Source organism: Myodes glareolus, chromosome 9, assembly GCF_982192425.1.
Source record: "Myodes glareolus chromosome 9, mMyoGla1.1, whole genome shotgun sequence".
Classification (NCBI taxonomy): Eukaryota; Metazoa; Chordata; class Mammalia; order Rodentia; family Cricetidae; genus Myodes; species Myodes glareolus.
In genome coordinates this window covers 74,362,463-74,378,315 of record NC_142034.1, presented here as the reverse complement: position 1 = coordinate 74,378,315, position 15,853 = coordinate 74,362,463, and the positions used below count along the sequence as shown (strand labels likewise).

Sequence of the window (15,853 nt, the reverse complement as noted above, 5' to 3'; positions counted from 1 at the left end):
CAGCCTGGTCTACAGAGCGAGTTCCAGGACTGGTTCCATAACTACTGGGAAACCCTGTTTCAAAGACCAAAGATAGTGAATATTTTCATGTCTGGATGGGAATGAATGGGAATGAATGCTTTCAAGGTTTGATTTTGTTATCCCACATAAATCCTTGTCGGGGACCAGCCTCGACAAAAATACTACTTGCCAGGATCAGAAATATAAGTAAAGAATACGAAGACGTGTTTAAAAATAATTAAACAAAAACCATAGACTAGTACCTGGAGGGAGTTCCAGTGAATACTGAAATCGCCTGCGTTTACTTTTATAAACACTACCAAAGGGGGAAGAAGGCAACAAAGGACTTCTTTAACATGATAGAAAGGACAACTGGAACAGTTAGGCGCTTTAACACTGGAACGGTTAGGCGCTTTAACACTGGAACAGTTAGGCGCTTTAACACTGGAACAGTTAGGCGCTTTAACACTGGAACAGTTAGGCGCTTTAACACTGGAACAGTTAGGCGCTTTAACACTGGAACGAGACATCAAGTCATTAGCATTCTGTTAATTATTAGCAGTGAAGCTACCTAGACCAAGTATCCTGAAGGCAATCACTCCCCTGGTAATCTCATATTACAAAAGAAGGAGCAGATGTACGCTTGCATCTCCTGACCATCTGTCAGGATGGAATGGATCTACTTGTACGAGCCATCTTGACGTCAAAAGCACCAAGTAACCACATCCTGAGTCAGGATGTGTAGCTACATTTGTTGTCAACAATTTTGATCACCCTCCAAACTCTCTGACCATCAGACAAGGTGGAAATAGGCTCGCATTTTTGGGGGCCTCATTTTCCGCAAACCCTTTTTAAAATTTATGTGTATGAGGCTAGACATGGTGGCAAAACTTTTAGTCCCAGAACTTGAAGAGGCAGAAGCAGTCAAATTTGAGGCCAGCCTGGTCTACCTAGTGAGGTCCATGCCAGTCAGGGATACACAGTGAGACTCTATCTCACACACAAAAAAATTATGTATGTGCTGCTGTGTGAATGTATGTCCCATGTGTGGGTGGGTACCCACAGATGCTAGAAGAGGGAATCCCTGGGGTGGCCCAGTGAGTATTGGGAACTAATCTCAGGATCCTCTGGAAAAGCCGCAAGTGCTCTTAACCACTGAGCAATCTCTCCAGCCCCTCATATAAGCCTTTTTTGTTTTGTTTTGTTTTGTTTTTGGGGCTGGGTTTCCTTGTAACTTTGGAGGTTGTCCTTGATAGAACTCACTCTGTAGACCAGGCTGGCCTCGAACTCACAGAGATCCGTCTTCCTCTGCCTCCCAAGTGCTGGGATTAAAGGTGTGTGCTGCCACCACCACCGGCTAAAGGTAGACCATTCATGGTTAAATTGTGCACCACATTTGCAGATAAGAAATCCATCTATGCTCAAATAACAACAAAGCTATTGCCGCTTCAAGAAATGCAACCCATGCAGGCAAAGGAAGGCAGATCTCTGTGAGTTCAAGGCCAGTCTGGTCAACAGAGTGAGTTTCAGGACAGTCAAAGAAACCTTGTCTCAAAAAACCAAAAAGAGGCCTGGCGGTGGTGGCGCACTCCTTTAATCCGAGCACTCGGGAGGCAGAGGAAGGCGGATCTCTGTGAGTTCGAGGCCAGCCTGGTCTACAGGAGCTAGTTCCAGGACAGGCACCAAAAACTACAGAGAGACCCTGTCTCAAAAAAAAAAAAAAAAAAAAACCCAAAAAAGAAAGAAAGGAGAACAGAAAGAAAGGCAAGTCCCACATGTAGTTTGCAGTCTGGAGCAGGGGCCAGGATGCACATCACCCCTTAGACATTAGGAGCAGGGAGAGAGAAGCAGATGTGAAATATGTGCAGCAACACTATCTGACCCCTCATTTTCTGCTGCAGGACCCACACAAGACCTTCTCTCTCTGTTAGGTCTAAAGCATTAAATAACCATCAATAAGTACAGAACAGAATTGGGACAGAAAGAGGAAGCCACATGGACAATCTGGGATACAGAGACTCTTGCTCAAACAAAGAAGAAAGCATGCACTAAGACCAAGGATGAAGAGACAAGCAGATTTTGTGTGTTCAAGACCATCCTGGTCTACACAGTAAATTCAAGGCCAGGCAGGATATATAGTAAGACCTTATCTAAAACAAACAACACTGAAAAGAAATATGAATTCACTAAGTTGACCAGACTGGCCTCATTGAGTTCTGACTGTCCTGCTGGGCTTAAAGATATGTGTAATTGTGCCTGGACCAGAAACTGAACTTGTTGTGTGAGAAATCTTTATGTTGAACAATTTACATAAAGAAGAATGGCTATGTTTTAAAATTTACTCCCCTTCATTAGTGATTAGATACAGGTACTTACCATTTTCTGAGTACAAAACTAGAAAAGATTAATGGAAAATATACTGTTAGTGAATTGAGTTTAGGCATGTGGAGTCCTCATATACGTCTACCTTTTATTATTAGAAGTTATAAAAATACTCAACCGCTGGGCGGTGGTGGCACACGCCTTTAATCCCAGCACTCGGGAGGCAGAGACAGGCGGATCTCTGTGAGTTTGAGGCCAGCCTGGTCTACAAGAGCTAGTTTCAGGACAGGCACCAAAGCTACAGAGAAACCTTGTCTCAAAAAAAAAAAAACAAACAAACCAAAAAACAAAAAAACAAACAAACAAAAAAACCCCACAAAAATACTCAGACTTCTGATAAATAATTGTCTATCTATAGATCCTAAATTGGGTATGGTGGCAAAAACCTTAATCCCATCATTCAAGAGGTAGAGGATTAGACATTCAAGGCCATGGTTGACCACAAGGGGTATTAGGGGCCAGTCTGGGTTATGTGCAATCATCCTTCAGAAACAAAATCTATCCTAAGGAAAGGATTTTTTCCTAAAATGATTATATGTTGTAAACCGCAACACCCCCCCCATACAACTAGAAAAAAAATCTAGAAAAACATTTTAGAAATGTGGCTATGTTGTCGAAAGGGAAACTTTTATTTATTTCGAGACTGGGTTTCTCTGTTTAGCCCTGCTGTCCTGGAACTCACTTTGTAAACCAGAGATTTCCCCCTGACTTTGCCTCCCGAGTGCTGGGATTAAAGGCCTGTTTCACCACTGCTGGCTCATTCTCTTCCCTCAGGTGAATGTCTGGAAGTCCTGAATTGAGGCGATTCTCCCATCTTAGCATCTCAGGTAGCTGGGAATATAGGCATACCATTGTGCAAAGTGAAAAAGATGGGTAAACCATAAAATGGCTAGGCTGTGGTGGCGCAAGCCTTTAATCCCAGCATGCAAGAGGCGGAGGCAGGTGGATCTCAATGAGTTCGAGGCCAGCCTGGTCTTACAGAGTGAGTTCCAGGACAGGCTCCAAAGCTACAAAGAGAAACCCTGTCTTGAAAAACAAACAAAAAACAAAACAAAAAGAACCCATAAAATGATGTGTGTCTCAGGATGTAGTTCAGTAGTAGGACAGGTTTGCCCAAAGTTGTGGGTTCTGTCTCTAGCGTGCATTACTCCCTCCCATCTAACCATCCAATCATAAATCAGTAAGACTAGAGCGCTCAAATGTTGTGAATTAACTAGAGTTTTCTGGCAACCTATTTCCGGTCTCAAGACAGGTTTCATGATGTAGCAGAGAATGTACCTGCTGAGCAAGCACTCAACTGCTAATATTTCTCTAGCCTTCTTTTTGAGACAGGTTCTCACTAATTTCGCAGGCTGTCTTGAACTCATTCTGTTGCTCAGGCAGGTCTTGGAAGCTGCCATCCTTTTGGGCTTGTGTATCTTGTTTTTCACCAGCCTTCTGGCTGGAAGACTTGGGAGTCTCACCTTTCAATGATCTCAGCTAGCGTTTTCCATCTTCTCTGGATCCTCTGCAGATGAGGTCAGGCAGCGTTATTCTCCCTGCCTGTTTCATCTGAGTTTCCCTTACACCTGAAGCTTCATGTTACGCAGCTCCTGTTGCCCACCTGTATACTTAACACTCTCGCGCAGGTTTAAAGGGTCCGAGTTATGCCCACGTCTCTGCACATTTTAACTTTGAGTCCTCCATTTTTTTTGTTTGTTTTTCGAGACAGGGCTCCTCTTTGTAGCCTTGCCTTGCCTGTCCTGGAACTCGCTCTATAGACCAGGCTGACCTCGAACTCACAGACATTCACCTGCCTCTGCCTCACTAGAGCTGGGTGGGATTAAAGGCATGCACCACCACCACGGGGCTTTCCATTTTTATCAACCTGTCCAAACTGGATTCGGTCTCCTCGATATTGCATTTTGGTGGAATACGTATTTTGCCTGCAACTTCTTGTGATGGCTCTCAGGGGCTTACCAACTGTTAGTACCCACTGTGGCACCGCCCAACACTGTCTCTTTGTTAATTTCTACCAGAGCTGCCTGGGGTGCGTCAGATAAATCAAATCCGGAGACTGGGGCATCCGTTTTCTGCAGTGCTGCTTGAATTTAGTAACTTTACTCATTATCACTGTACGTGCACACGGGCTGACCCGGGGGCTTTCTCGATCTCGGTGTCTTCACTTGGGGAAAAAAAGCACGGTGGTGTGATGCAGCGCTCCGGGGCTGAGTCCCATGCTTAGCCTTCACTCGCGAGGCGCAGCATCCAGAGCACTTCTCGTGCAAGGGCCCGCGGCCCAGGGAAGGGCGAGGGGTTCGCAGAGTGCGAGTTCGTTGGGCAAAGTGGGGGTGCAGGACTCCGCCTTGCAGCCCGTGCGGGCCGGGGGTTGAGCCCCTCAAAGCGGCAGGTAAGGGGAGCGGCCCCAGGAGCCCAGCGGTGACGGCGGCTTTGGGCGCAGGGGCGGGGCGGCACCGAGAAGAGGCTCGGCACCACCCGGCTCTTCAGCTCCCGGTTTGGGGGAGAAAGGGTAGGGCTTCCTGTCCCCCGTGCTGTCTTTCAAAATTGACAGAAGCGCGGGTGAGATGCTGCTGATTAAGGATAGGACTCCCGCCTCTGCACAACCGGTCAATTCCTGGTTAGTATTCAGTCCCTCCGGGGAGCTGATTGCCGCCATTCCCCTCCCCCACTCAAGCGGGTACGTCTAGAGAACGGTTTGGAGGTAGACGCATGCGCACGAGTACAACGATTAAACCGCTGAGACGCCAAGCACAAGAGTTGCAAAAAGGCGCAGGCGCAGAAAAAAACCACGGCCAGTTTATGAAGAGGATTGAGCCCTAACGCATGCGTGCGATAAGCTGACGGCGGGAGAGGGTTCGGATTTTGCTAGTACGCATGCGTTCAAACTTGGTGTGACGCAAGGAGGCGGGGCAGACAGCAGGGTGCGCGTGCGCAGACCTCGTTCGAAGGGCTTTATTTAGGCTGCGCAGGCGCCCGCTAATCATTTCTGCCCAGCCACGCCGATCTTTTGTCTGGAGGTGAGTGTCTGTCGGTCTTCGCTTGCTTCCAGAGGCCTTCGTAGACGCCTGTTTTTGTGACAATCGCTCCTCCCCGAACCTAGGTTGTAACTTGGGGGGCCGTGGCAAGCGCAGGCTGCCACCGGGAGTCGCGGGTGTCCCGCCGGCGTGGCAGCGCCGCCTAGGCCTGCAGGCCGCGCCGCTTCTATTGTGTGAGGTGTCTGAGGAGGCGGAGCGGAAGCGGCGGCCGCCATTTCCTTGCCTCCACCATGGCTCTAAACCGGGGTCTCCTTAGTTTGGGGTCTCAACACTGGGCGCACAGAGTGGCTCGGGTTGCTCGCCGAGGCTGGGTTGCATGCTTGAGGCTGCAGGGTTGAGGCATCTGCACGGGCGGGGCCCCCATCGCGGGGCCCCATTCCTGCAGGGCGCCCTGAAGTGGGAGGGCCATTTAAATGACTATTTCTCCGATGTGCCCCTAACACACCCACCACCCCACCCCCGCCGCCCCGCAGTCTGTTTCGACGCCAGGACACACGAAGAGACGATGATGCTGGGCGCAGAAGGTGGAGAGGGCTTCGTGGTGAAGGTCCGGGGCCTGCCCTGGTCCTGCTCCGCAGATGAGGTGCAGCGCTTTTTTTCTGGTGAGTTGAGGCGGGAGTTGTCAGTGGGGCCCGCGGCGGACCCGGGGCGGGGCGCTCCTCATGGGCTCCCCCTAGCGAGTCGCGGGCACTCCGCCTTTCCCCGGTTGCTCGCGCTTGGCGGCCGCTGTTACGCAATGGTAATTGCGAAACCCGACCCCCCCACCCCCTCCCCCGCCCCGCCGTGTCTCTTCTTGGGGGGAGATGCTGGCGCCCCGGTGGAAAATTTCTAGTTCATCTTTTTTTTTTCTGTCTCTAAGCACCAATCCATGCATTCTGAAGTTGTCTTTTTCGAAAGATTTATTTAAATAGGGAAAGAAGTAATCTCTCCTCTCTCAGAAAGGAGCGTTCTGCTTCAGAAAGTTCATTTTTCAGAATTGAAGATTTCGCGGTCGAATCGTGTTCTAGATTTAGTTACTTCATAATTTGGCTCCCTTTACAATTGAGGACGCTGAACCCATGGAAGTTATAGCACTGTAGAGTTCTTTTTTACCATATATACATTGGCTTCCCGAATAACTTCTACAGAAGACTGGTTAAACTGTATTTTGTAAAAAGTTGAACGGTTTTGTAAAAAGGTGCTTGTAGTGTTGACCTTACTATCTGAATTTAGCTGTGGTAACAGAAAACGGCCTGTAAAACAAGACCCAAGTATATTGGAAGCAATTGCAGGGGGCAGCTCCCGACCGGGTTTGACTTAAAAGTGTGTGCAACTTGGAGCCTTTAGTTGTTAACATTGATCCCCTTCAGGTGAGTATTTGGGCTGGAGTTTGGTTTTGATGAGAAATTGTCATGTGGCTGTAAATGTCATGTACAGTAAATACTGTGAAGTCACCAGGTCCAAATGAGAATATTCTGACACATTGTACAAAAAGATGGTTAGTGGAAACTGAGGCAGGGCTATAGCTTCCTTAAAACTTGCTTTGAATAGGAGATATCTCAATGGATTAGGATGAGGTAGTCTGGTGCAAATGCTTGGTCAGTTTAGTCTTGTGTGTGTGTGTGTTGACTCAAATATGCATTTCATCTGTATCACTCATAGGTGGTTTTAATGTTATAAATTCTGTATTAACGGTTGCTTTTTTTTCAGACTGCAAAATTCAAAATGGGGCCCAAGGTATTCGTTTCATCTACACCAGAGAAGGCAGACCGAGTGGCGAGGCTTTTGTTGAACTTGAATCAGAAGATGAAGTCAAATTGGCCTTGAAAAAAGACAGAGAAACTATGGGACACAGATATGTTGAAGGTTTGATTTACATTGCCCTAGTAACAGTAAATGCTAAGTAATTAAACACATAGAGGTCTTACCCCTTCTGAATTTTAGGTGTTTGACCGCATGGAAAAATGGTCATCTAAGGGAGTTTGTGGCAGCTCTTCCTAGTTACCTAAAAACCCAGGAAATCTGAATTTTGTTCTCTATCTTAATTGACTAATTCTAAGCACCTTTTTCAGTATTCAAGTCAAACAACGTTGAAATGGATTGGGTGTTGAAGCATACTGGTCCAAATAGTCCTGACACGGCCAATGATGGCTTTGTACGGCTTAGAGGACTCCCTTTTGGATGTAGCAAGGAAGAAATTGTTCAGTTTTTCTCAGGTATGTAGTCCTGTTTGTTGCTGAGCAGTGAGGTATGGCAGCTTCTGGCGACATGACTTAGTATTAGTAGACTTAAAAGTTGACTAGTCTAGGTACTTAAGTAGGCTGTTGGAATATGTTGTTGAATTCACATTTTCTTCCTGGAGACCTTCAAATAACTTAAGCCCATCTTAAAGGTGGAAATTAGAAGTACTTCCAGAGTGTTAACTTTGCCTATATTTAGTATTGTAGTTCAGAGTAGACCTCTGAGGATTCTACTCAACCATCTTAACTTCTTCCTCATATTGCTGTTTAGCAAAATACTTCATGTTAAAGGTAAGCTCTTTTAACATTAGATTAGTGTGAGTTGAGATTGTTGTACTTTATGGTATTTATTGTAAGATAACTTATTTTGGGTCATGAGACCAGAAGAAATATATTAGTTTATTCTCTGTATATAAATTTTTATAAAAGAAATATGCCTTAGCTAGCCTATTAGTCAAAGTCAAATGTAGGTTGAATGCTTATAGTCTCTGAAAATAGTATAGAAAGCGTTTTAAAGTTGTTCTGGGCCTAAAGTATTTGAATGTTTTTTATGTCGACAAGCTGATAGGATTGCATGTTTAGCAGAATGTTAAATCTTTATTTTTAAATACTATTAATACTCTTGATGTCAAACATTCTTTCATATTTATTATTTAGCATATGTGTTAGAACTGACTTAGATATGTATCAATTCATAATATTGTTAGTTTGAAATCAAGTCTGTTTGTTTTATCTAAATTGGTGAGAATTGAATGCTATCTGTCAACGTTAAATATGAACATAATTTCATATCTTCTAGGAAAGTGCTTTAAGGCCTTTTTGTAAGCTTGGGAATGTATCCACGGGAAGGATTTTTCATAGACGGAATTTCCAGAAGTGAATCATACTACTGTTAGAGCATATAAAAGAGTGCATGATTGCTGTGTAGATAGTTATTGTTAAGTTTAGTTTGTATGTTTGTCAATTATGATTTTCTTAAGTAATGTTTTCAATTTTTACATAAACTGTTTAAATGTAATTTTAAGCTTGAAGTTCCAATAACTTAAAAGAATTGAAGTATAATGAGGTTAAAGGTGTCTTATTTTACTTAAACTGTTATTTTAATGCTTAAAATTTTATGAAATTGTATAATTCTATTAAGCTGCATAGATTAAAATGTTTTAATTGTTGAATTCTTAATGCACCCTCTGGAGTATCAAGTTTTTTTTAATGTATATATTGTGCCTTGGGTGTGTTAAGAATTGAGTTAAACTTTGTTAATAGTGGAACTTCTTATTGCAATGCATATTTTAAGAGTACTTGTTGAAAGCAATACCATTCACCTAAAGTTAAAATTCTGGTTTATTTAAAGCTATAAGAAGAATCATTTCTGGGCTTGTGATGTTAATATTGCCCCCCTACTGGGGTTATTTGTCCTTGGGTTGAAGGGTTGGAAATCGTGCCAAATGGGATAACATTGCCGGTGGACTTCCAGGGGAGGAGTACGGGGGAGGCCTTCGTGCAGTTTGCTTCACAGGAAATAGCTGAAAAGGCTCTAAAGAAACACAAGGAAAGAATAGGGCACAGGTGGGGATGGATGGTTGGTTGGATATGTCACTTTTCTTATGGTAAACAATTAAATCCATATTCTCTCTGCTTAGAAGGAGGAAATAACCCATTTCCTAAAATTCCCAGTTAATTGGTAACCTGATATAGCTTTTAAATTCTTTCTAATGTATTTTATTCAAACTAAATTTTAGGTTTTAAAATTATCCCCAGTTTATTTGGACCGTCTTTACAATTTTGTAGGATTCTTAGTTTATTAACCCCAGTAAATAGAGTCGAGAGACTATGGCTTTAAAAAATTAATGCAAACCTGTCTTTAGCTGTAATAACACCCACATAGGAAATTAATATTACCATAAGAAAATGTGATACTTTCTGATCTTGTTTTTAAAGTTGAAATGCAACAAACTTTCTTGCTGTATAAATATTCTGCATATGTATTAATAAGCATAGCTTTCAAGAAATTGTCACAAAAGGTTTTATTCTCTTTGCTTGTGACTATTTTTCATTGAAGCATGCGCTTTTTACCTATGCTGATTCCTACTAAAAGCATAGGCTGGGTATTGGCGAAAAGAAGTGTGTAGTGTGGGCTAGACTGTTGGTGGAGGCTGGCTTTTTAGCCCACTTGCTATACATGCTGCCAAAGGATTTAAGAGTTGGAATATTGAAAGTTGAGTGGAATTCTTCCCTCCTAAACCATTTATTTGTAATACTCCTCTCTGCCTCTAAGGTTGGGCTCTGCCTCAGAGGAGTTTTTTTTTTTTTTCTTTTTTCTATAAAGTTTAAAATAGTCTTGAGTAAATTTCTGGTCATTGCCTATGCAAATGTAAGAAAGCTGGCTTTAAATATTAGTCAGTTTCATGGCTATGACTAAATTGTTTTTCTTGTATAACTAAGTAACTGTATGACATGAACTAATGTTTTCTCTCCCCTCCCCATTCCCCTTCCTTTTGGACAATGCTTTAGGTATATTGAAATATTTAAGAGCAGTCGAGCTGAAGTTAGAACTCATTATGATCCACCACGAAAACTTATGGCCATGCAGCGGCCAGGTCCCTATGACAGACCTGGGGCTGGCAGAGGGTATAACAGCATTGGCAGAGGAGCTGGATTTGAAAGGATGAGGCGTGGTGCTTATGGTGGAGGTATGTATGTGCTGATATATGCAAGGTTGAACTAGTTTATTTTGTCTAGGTGGAGTTTTTGGTGACTTACCTTTTCTTATCTTTCTTTCAGGCTATGGAGGCTATGATGATTATAATGGCTATAATGATGGCTATGGATTTGGATCGGATAGATTTGGAAGAGGTAGGATAAGAATTAAATTTCTCAGTTTAAGGGTACTTACACACTTGTCCATCTAGACCTCAATTATTGTTTTTCAGGAATGTCTGACCACAGATACGGGGATGGTGGCTCTACTTTCCAAAGTACAACAGGACACTGTGTACACATGCGGGGATTACCATACAGAGCTACTGAGAATGACATTTATAATGTAAGTATTGAGATAAATTCACTTCAGGTAATTAATTCAGTACAGCAGTAAAAATGTGGGATGATATTTTTAAAAAGTTAACTTTTTTTTTTTTTTAAAAAAAAACTTGTATTTTAGTTTTTTTCACCACTCAACCCTGTGAGAGTACATATTGAGATTGGACCTGATGGCAGAGTAACTGGTGAAGCAGATGTCGAGTTTGCAACCCATGAAGATGCTGTTGCAGCCATGTCAAAAGATAAAGCAAATATGCGTAAGTGTAATTAAAGCACTTGTAACTTCAGGCAGTTAAGTGACATTTAGAGTAGAGGAATAGAATAGTAAGGGTATATAGCTTGGGTTTATTAAAAGCTTAGGTTTTTTTTTTATACTGCTATTTTGGGATAGGTGGTTGGACATAACCTTAAGTTTGTCCTTAATTGGTAGCTTAGGTGAGTGTTTTAAAAGCTAGTTCTTAAATTCTAACATGGGAGTTTTTACTAAAACTTGTGATTCACAAGTTACTTTTAAATTGTTTATCTTGTTTTCTTTTACCAACTTTCTTTCAAACTTTTTTTTCTCATTTCAGAACACAGATATGTAGAACTCTTCTTGAATTCTACAGCAGGAGCAAGCGGTGGTGCTTACGGTAGCCAAATGCTAGGAGGCATGGGTTTGTGTAAATATCACTTTAGTGTCTTTTTTTAAGCTAACCTTGTATGCCTTTTCTCTCATTTCAGAACACAGATATGTAGAACTCTTCTTGAATTCTACAGCAGGAGCAAGCGGTGGTGCTTATGGTAGCCAAATGATGGGAGGCATGGGCTTGTGTAAATATCGTTAGTTTTTTTAAAAACCAAAACATTTGTATTTGTATAAGTAGATTATAAGATAAGTTAACATAATTAGTATCAGAGTTTGTTAGCATAATAATTTTAAGTTAGCAGACAAATTTAGACAAAGATTCTTAATTGGAGCAAGTTTTGTAATTAGTAAATTACTAAAATCTTGTAATAACATGAAGCTGCTTAGGGTAGATTACTCAAAGTAGATATAAGTACTTTTGGGGGAGGGGACTATTGAATGTGTTACAGTATCTGTTTATAATGTATGTCTAAAATACTTAGCAAAAATATAGGATTAACAATGTTAATTGGGAACATAATTGGGCATAATTAACTAGGCATAATTAACTGATAACCTATATAATGACATCTAAATATATATATATCAAGCTAAGGGGGAAACCCCACTAAAGTTTTATAAGATAACTAAAAAAAATGCCTCTACTTAGTGAATCATGTGTATTCCTCAACCTTTTGGTTTATAAACGTTTAACTAGCTCAAATGATGAATATAAAGATTAATCTGGTCACAGAGAGTTAGTCTTGTTATAGATAGTAGGCAGGAGGAGACAGTAATATAAGATCAAGACTGGAAAATTGTAGACATAGAATTACAAGCCCGGTACCACCAGGTACCACACTGGATAAGAAGCAAAGCTCTAATGTTCTGTTAACTTAACAGCAAACCAGTCCAGTTACGGTGGCCCAGCCAGCCAGCAGCTGAGTGGTGGTTATGGAGGCGGCTACGGCGGCCAGAGCAGCATGAGTGGATATGGTACGTTTGATTTTATTTATTTTTTTTTATATACCTAGAATAAGTTTTAGGTTGGTTTCTTTAGTTGGGAATATACAGGCTCCTTTTTAAGAGTGGGGTATTAAATATGGTTTTTTATTATAATTCTTAATAGTATAAAGTGTAGAAACAGTCATTGGGAGGAGAGGGGATGTATTCTAGTCATTGCAATTTTGGAACACTGTCAAGCCAGAAAACATCTGTGTTCAATTACTAAAACATTAGTTTGCTTTTCTGTTGTAGCATTAAGTTTTGACGGAGGGTAATTTTTTAAATATTAGATTGGTGGTTGGGTTCAGGACAGTATTTTACTAGTCGGTTAACCTAGGAATGGTTTTATTTTTTTCAATTTGGTCTAAAGAATGGTGATTTTGGTATGATAGTCTTACCCTACAAAATCCTTTTGCAGACCAAGTTTTACAGGAAAACTCCAGTGATTTTCAATCAAACATTGCATAGGTAAATATTTTCTCAAAAAATATAACTTAAATTCCCAATAGCAAATACTGATAATGTTGTGATAACACTTTCTGTAGCAGTCGGTGACTCTGACTTAACTCCATGGAGGCTGCCATTTTGGGCACAGTGAGTTGCCTTTAGTCCAACTTTTTTCCTCACTTCTTGCCCACCATGAATAGGCAAAGCAAAAGACTTCCCCTGTACTTACTCCCTATTCATACACACCATTCGATGGACACATAGTACATGTTTATGGTAAAAAAATTTTTAAGTGCTTTGTTTTTTGGTTTTTAAAACTTTAAGTAATTTTGCAATTTTTGAAAAACACTAGTTTTCCTTTAAACTTAATTTCCACGTTGATCCTGAAGAATCCACTTAAAATGGTAGCACAAGAGTCTGGCAAGTTGGTACTGCAGAGAAAAGGGTTTAATTGAGGTTTGTTTGGAGTCTGGATTCCCTTTTCCCAACATGCTTCTCGCCAATTGGACAGCAGCCATTTGCACTCGTATACCTTTTAAACTTTCTTGTAATGTTATTTTATTTGATTAATTATTAGGCATCATTCCTAACTTGTCAAATGGATCTCTTTGCAGGTAGCCAAGAAGCAGTGAACAGCAGCTACTACAGTAGCGGAAGCCGTGCATCTTTGGGCGTGAATGGAATGGGAGGGATGTCTAGCATGTCCAGTATGAGTGGTGGATGGGGAATGTAATAAGATTTTGATCACTGACTCTTGGTCTTTTTTTTTTTTTTTTTAAGAAAACAAACCCTTCAGTTTAACAGTTGCAATCCATCCTTGTGATTTATGCCTACTCTTTAAGTGAACATTGGCATCGCTCAAAGGACTAAGGTCCAATGTTAAACATAGTCACCTAGGATGATATAGTGAAGTTGAGTGAACTGTAACTGTTAAACAATTCCCAGCTTTTCTCTAGTTACTGTAGGATGTATGTAAGTAGTAAGCGTATTTAGGTTAAAGCAGTTGAATTATGTTAAATGTTGCTCTTATACATACATTACATTGAACACTGATGCATGTTGAAAAGACATGCTTTTTTGTAAAACTCAATATAGGAGCTGCGTCTACAATTAAAAGTGAAACATTTGGCATGTTCTAATTTCATTTGATAACCTGTAAGGCACGTGAGTTTTTTTTTTAAGTTCATGGAGAAATTTTGAGACGCAATACCATTACTTTAGGATTTTTGGTCTTGGTGTTTGTATGAAATTCTGAGGCCTTGATTTAAGTCTTTCATTGTATTGTGATTTCCTTTTAGGTGTATTGCGCTAAGTGAACCTTGTCAAATAAATCTTCCTTTTAAAAGCTATACCTATCTGCTTCAGTGTCATGTGATCTGTCTTGGTACATTATTCCTGCATGGGGTATCCCTGTGTATTATGTAAAGTCTGGGTAGCCGAGGCTGCTTTAGATGTCTTCAGACAAGCTACAGGTAAGCCTGGCTGTTGAGCCCTTGTGGAAGGATTGTTTTGGCCTGACTACACTGGATCTTGTCTGAACAGCCTATACTCACTGTATAAGAGGTGGCTTACAGTGTCAGCACTCACTGTCTAAGAGGCTTTTGGGCACGGCAGAAACAAAGTATTAGAGCAAAGGGGTAACAGGTCACTCACAAGGCCACTTTCTTGTCCTCTAGGATGTCCATAGATGTTTTCTCACAGGTTGGAGTTTTTCTTGATGTCTCCATATGTACCTCAGACTAGTTCTGAGTGCTAGTTAACAAGTGTGCTACCATCTTTTGTGTGCTGCTGTATCCCTCTCCATCTGGGACCTTTACTATTGGTTGAAGGTTCTACCACTAAGCTGTACCCTTAGCCCTTTTGGAATTGTGCCAAGGTTTGTGTCACAAACCCTGTCCACTTGGAAGTAGAATTAATAACATGGGCAGTGGTGGAGCACACCTTTAATTCCAGCTCTTGGGAGGTGTGGAAGCAAGTGGATCTGTTTTTGAGGCCAACCTGGTCTAGGTCCAGGAGAGCCAGGGCTTCATAGAGACTGGTCTCTCCAGCCCTGATTGTCCTAGAACTCGCTCCTTCTGCTCTGCCTTCCTAGTGCTGGGATTAAGGCATGTGCCACCACCACCCTGGGAGAAGCTATCTTGAAAAAATAACCAAATCAAAACGCCAACAACTTGGAGATTGGTTTTTTACTGTGTAGCCCTGGCTGGTAGTAGAACCAACTCCTACAGGTGGGCTCTCACCTCCATTTGCAAGAAGGTATAAACCATATAGGCAACAAAAATGAAGTGCCTGGGCATGATGGCATATGCCTTTCTTTAATCCAAGTTCTAGGAAGGCAGACCCTCTGACCTCTGAAGAAATGCTGTGGCCTTCGCACACAAACTGTCTAGTCTGCCATGCTCTGGCTCTACATTTACTTTGAACAGCACATGTCCCTCTGTACATGCCATACCAAGGACTTGACAACTAAATATTAGTGACTTGGGACTTGGATCCATTATGAATAATACTGAATACATTTATTATGTAACTTGGTGGTAGTTGAAGTTGGGAGGACAAGGGATAAAAATGTGAACATGTATATACCAGCTGGGGACCTGATGCGTGCTTTTTCTGAGCAGCAGCATGTAAATGGAAGGTGGTGTTATCCTGCTCTTTTGTGTGCAGATGAAAAATGTGATACTCAGAAGTAAAGTGACTTAACTAAATGCCCCTCAAAAGCTGGAACCTAAGTTGGCACATTGAAAAGGTACAGACTTAACTACAACAGTCTGGGGCAGTACAGTGGTATGTGAACTTTGTGGGAAAATTGAGTCCTGAGGTTAGGGGTTCAGGTGGAGGAGCAGCAGACTCCTTTGGCCCTTTTCACTGCCTGCAGTTTAGAACATGGCTTTGGAGCTGCTCAGGTCTGGTTTTTTAAATCCTGACTGCACAGTCCTTGCTGTAGGGATTAGGGAGAGGCAGATGAGAACATAGTGAATCTTGCTTAAAGTAAAGCGCCAGAACCAGTACTGACTGAAGTGGGAGGAAGGAGAGACAGGCTTGGATTGGGTTGGGGCAGAGTCTGCACAGTAAACAACCAGATCTGGGAATTGGTGAGAAGTGAAGGTATTAGGTCT

At 41.9% G+C, this 15,853-nt stretch overlaps 1 protein-coding gene across 11 annotated transcripts; it reads left to right on the top strand.

Moving 5' to 3' along the window:
* The first annotated feature begins 5,244 nt into the window (after window positions 1–5,244).
* Window positions 5,245–14,083, top strand: Hnrnph1 (heterogeneous nuclear ribonucleoprotein H1). 11 transcript variants are annotated; one of them, XM_048451582.3, is made up of 14 exons: window positions 5,245–5,399; window positions 5,891–6,019; window positions 7,107–7,262; window positions 7,469–7,612; window positions 9,064–9,202; window positions 10,148–10,326; window positions 10,418–10,489; window positions 10,567–10,679; window positions 10,797–10,932; window positions 11,248–11,307; window positions 11,399–11,488; window positions 12,186–12,278; window positions 12,706–12,755; window positions 13,349–14,083. In XM_048451582.3, exons 2-13 carry the CDS (start codon window positions 5,923–5,925, stop codon window positions 12,753–12,755), a joined length of 1,329 nt encoding a protein of 442 aa, XP_048307539.1. In that variant the 5' UTR covers window positions 5,245–5,399; window positions 5,891–5,922; the 3' UTR covers window positions 13,349–14,083. The 11 variants fall into 11 exon arrangements, with proteins under 11 accessions (XP_048307539.1, XP_048307545.1, XP_048307524.1 ...); XM_048451588.3 differs by having other exon boundaries at window positions 10,546–10,679; window positions 11,399–11,458; XM_048451567.3 differs by having other exon boundaries at window positions 10,546–10,679.
* The last annotated feature ends 1,770 nt before the right edge of the window (window positions 14,084–15,853 follow it).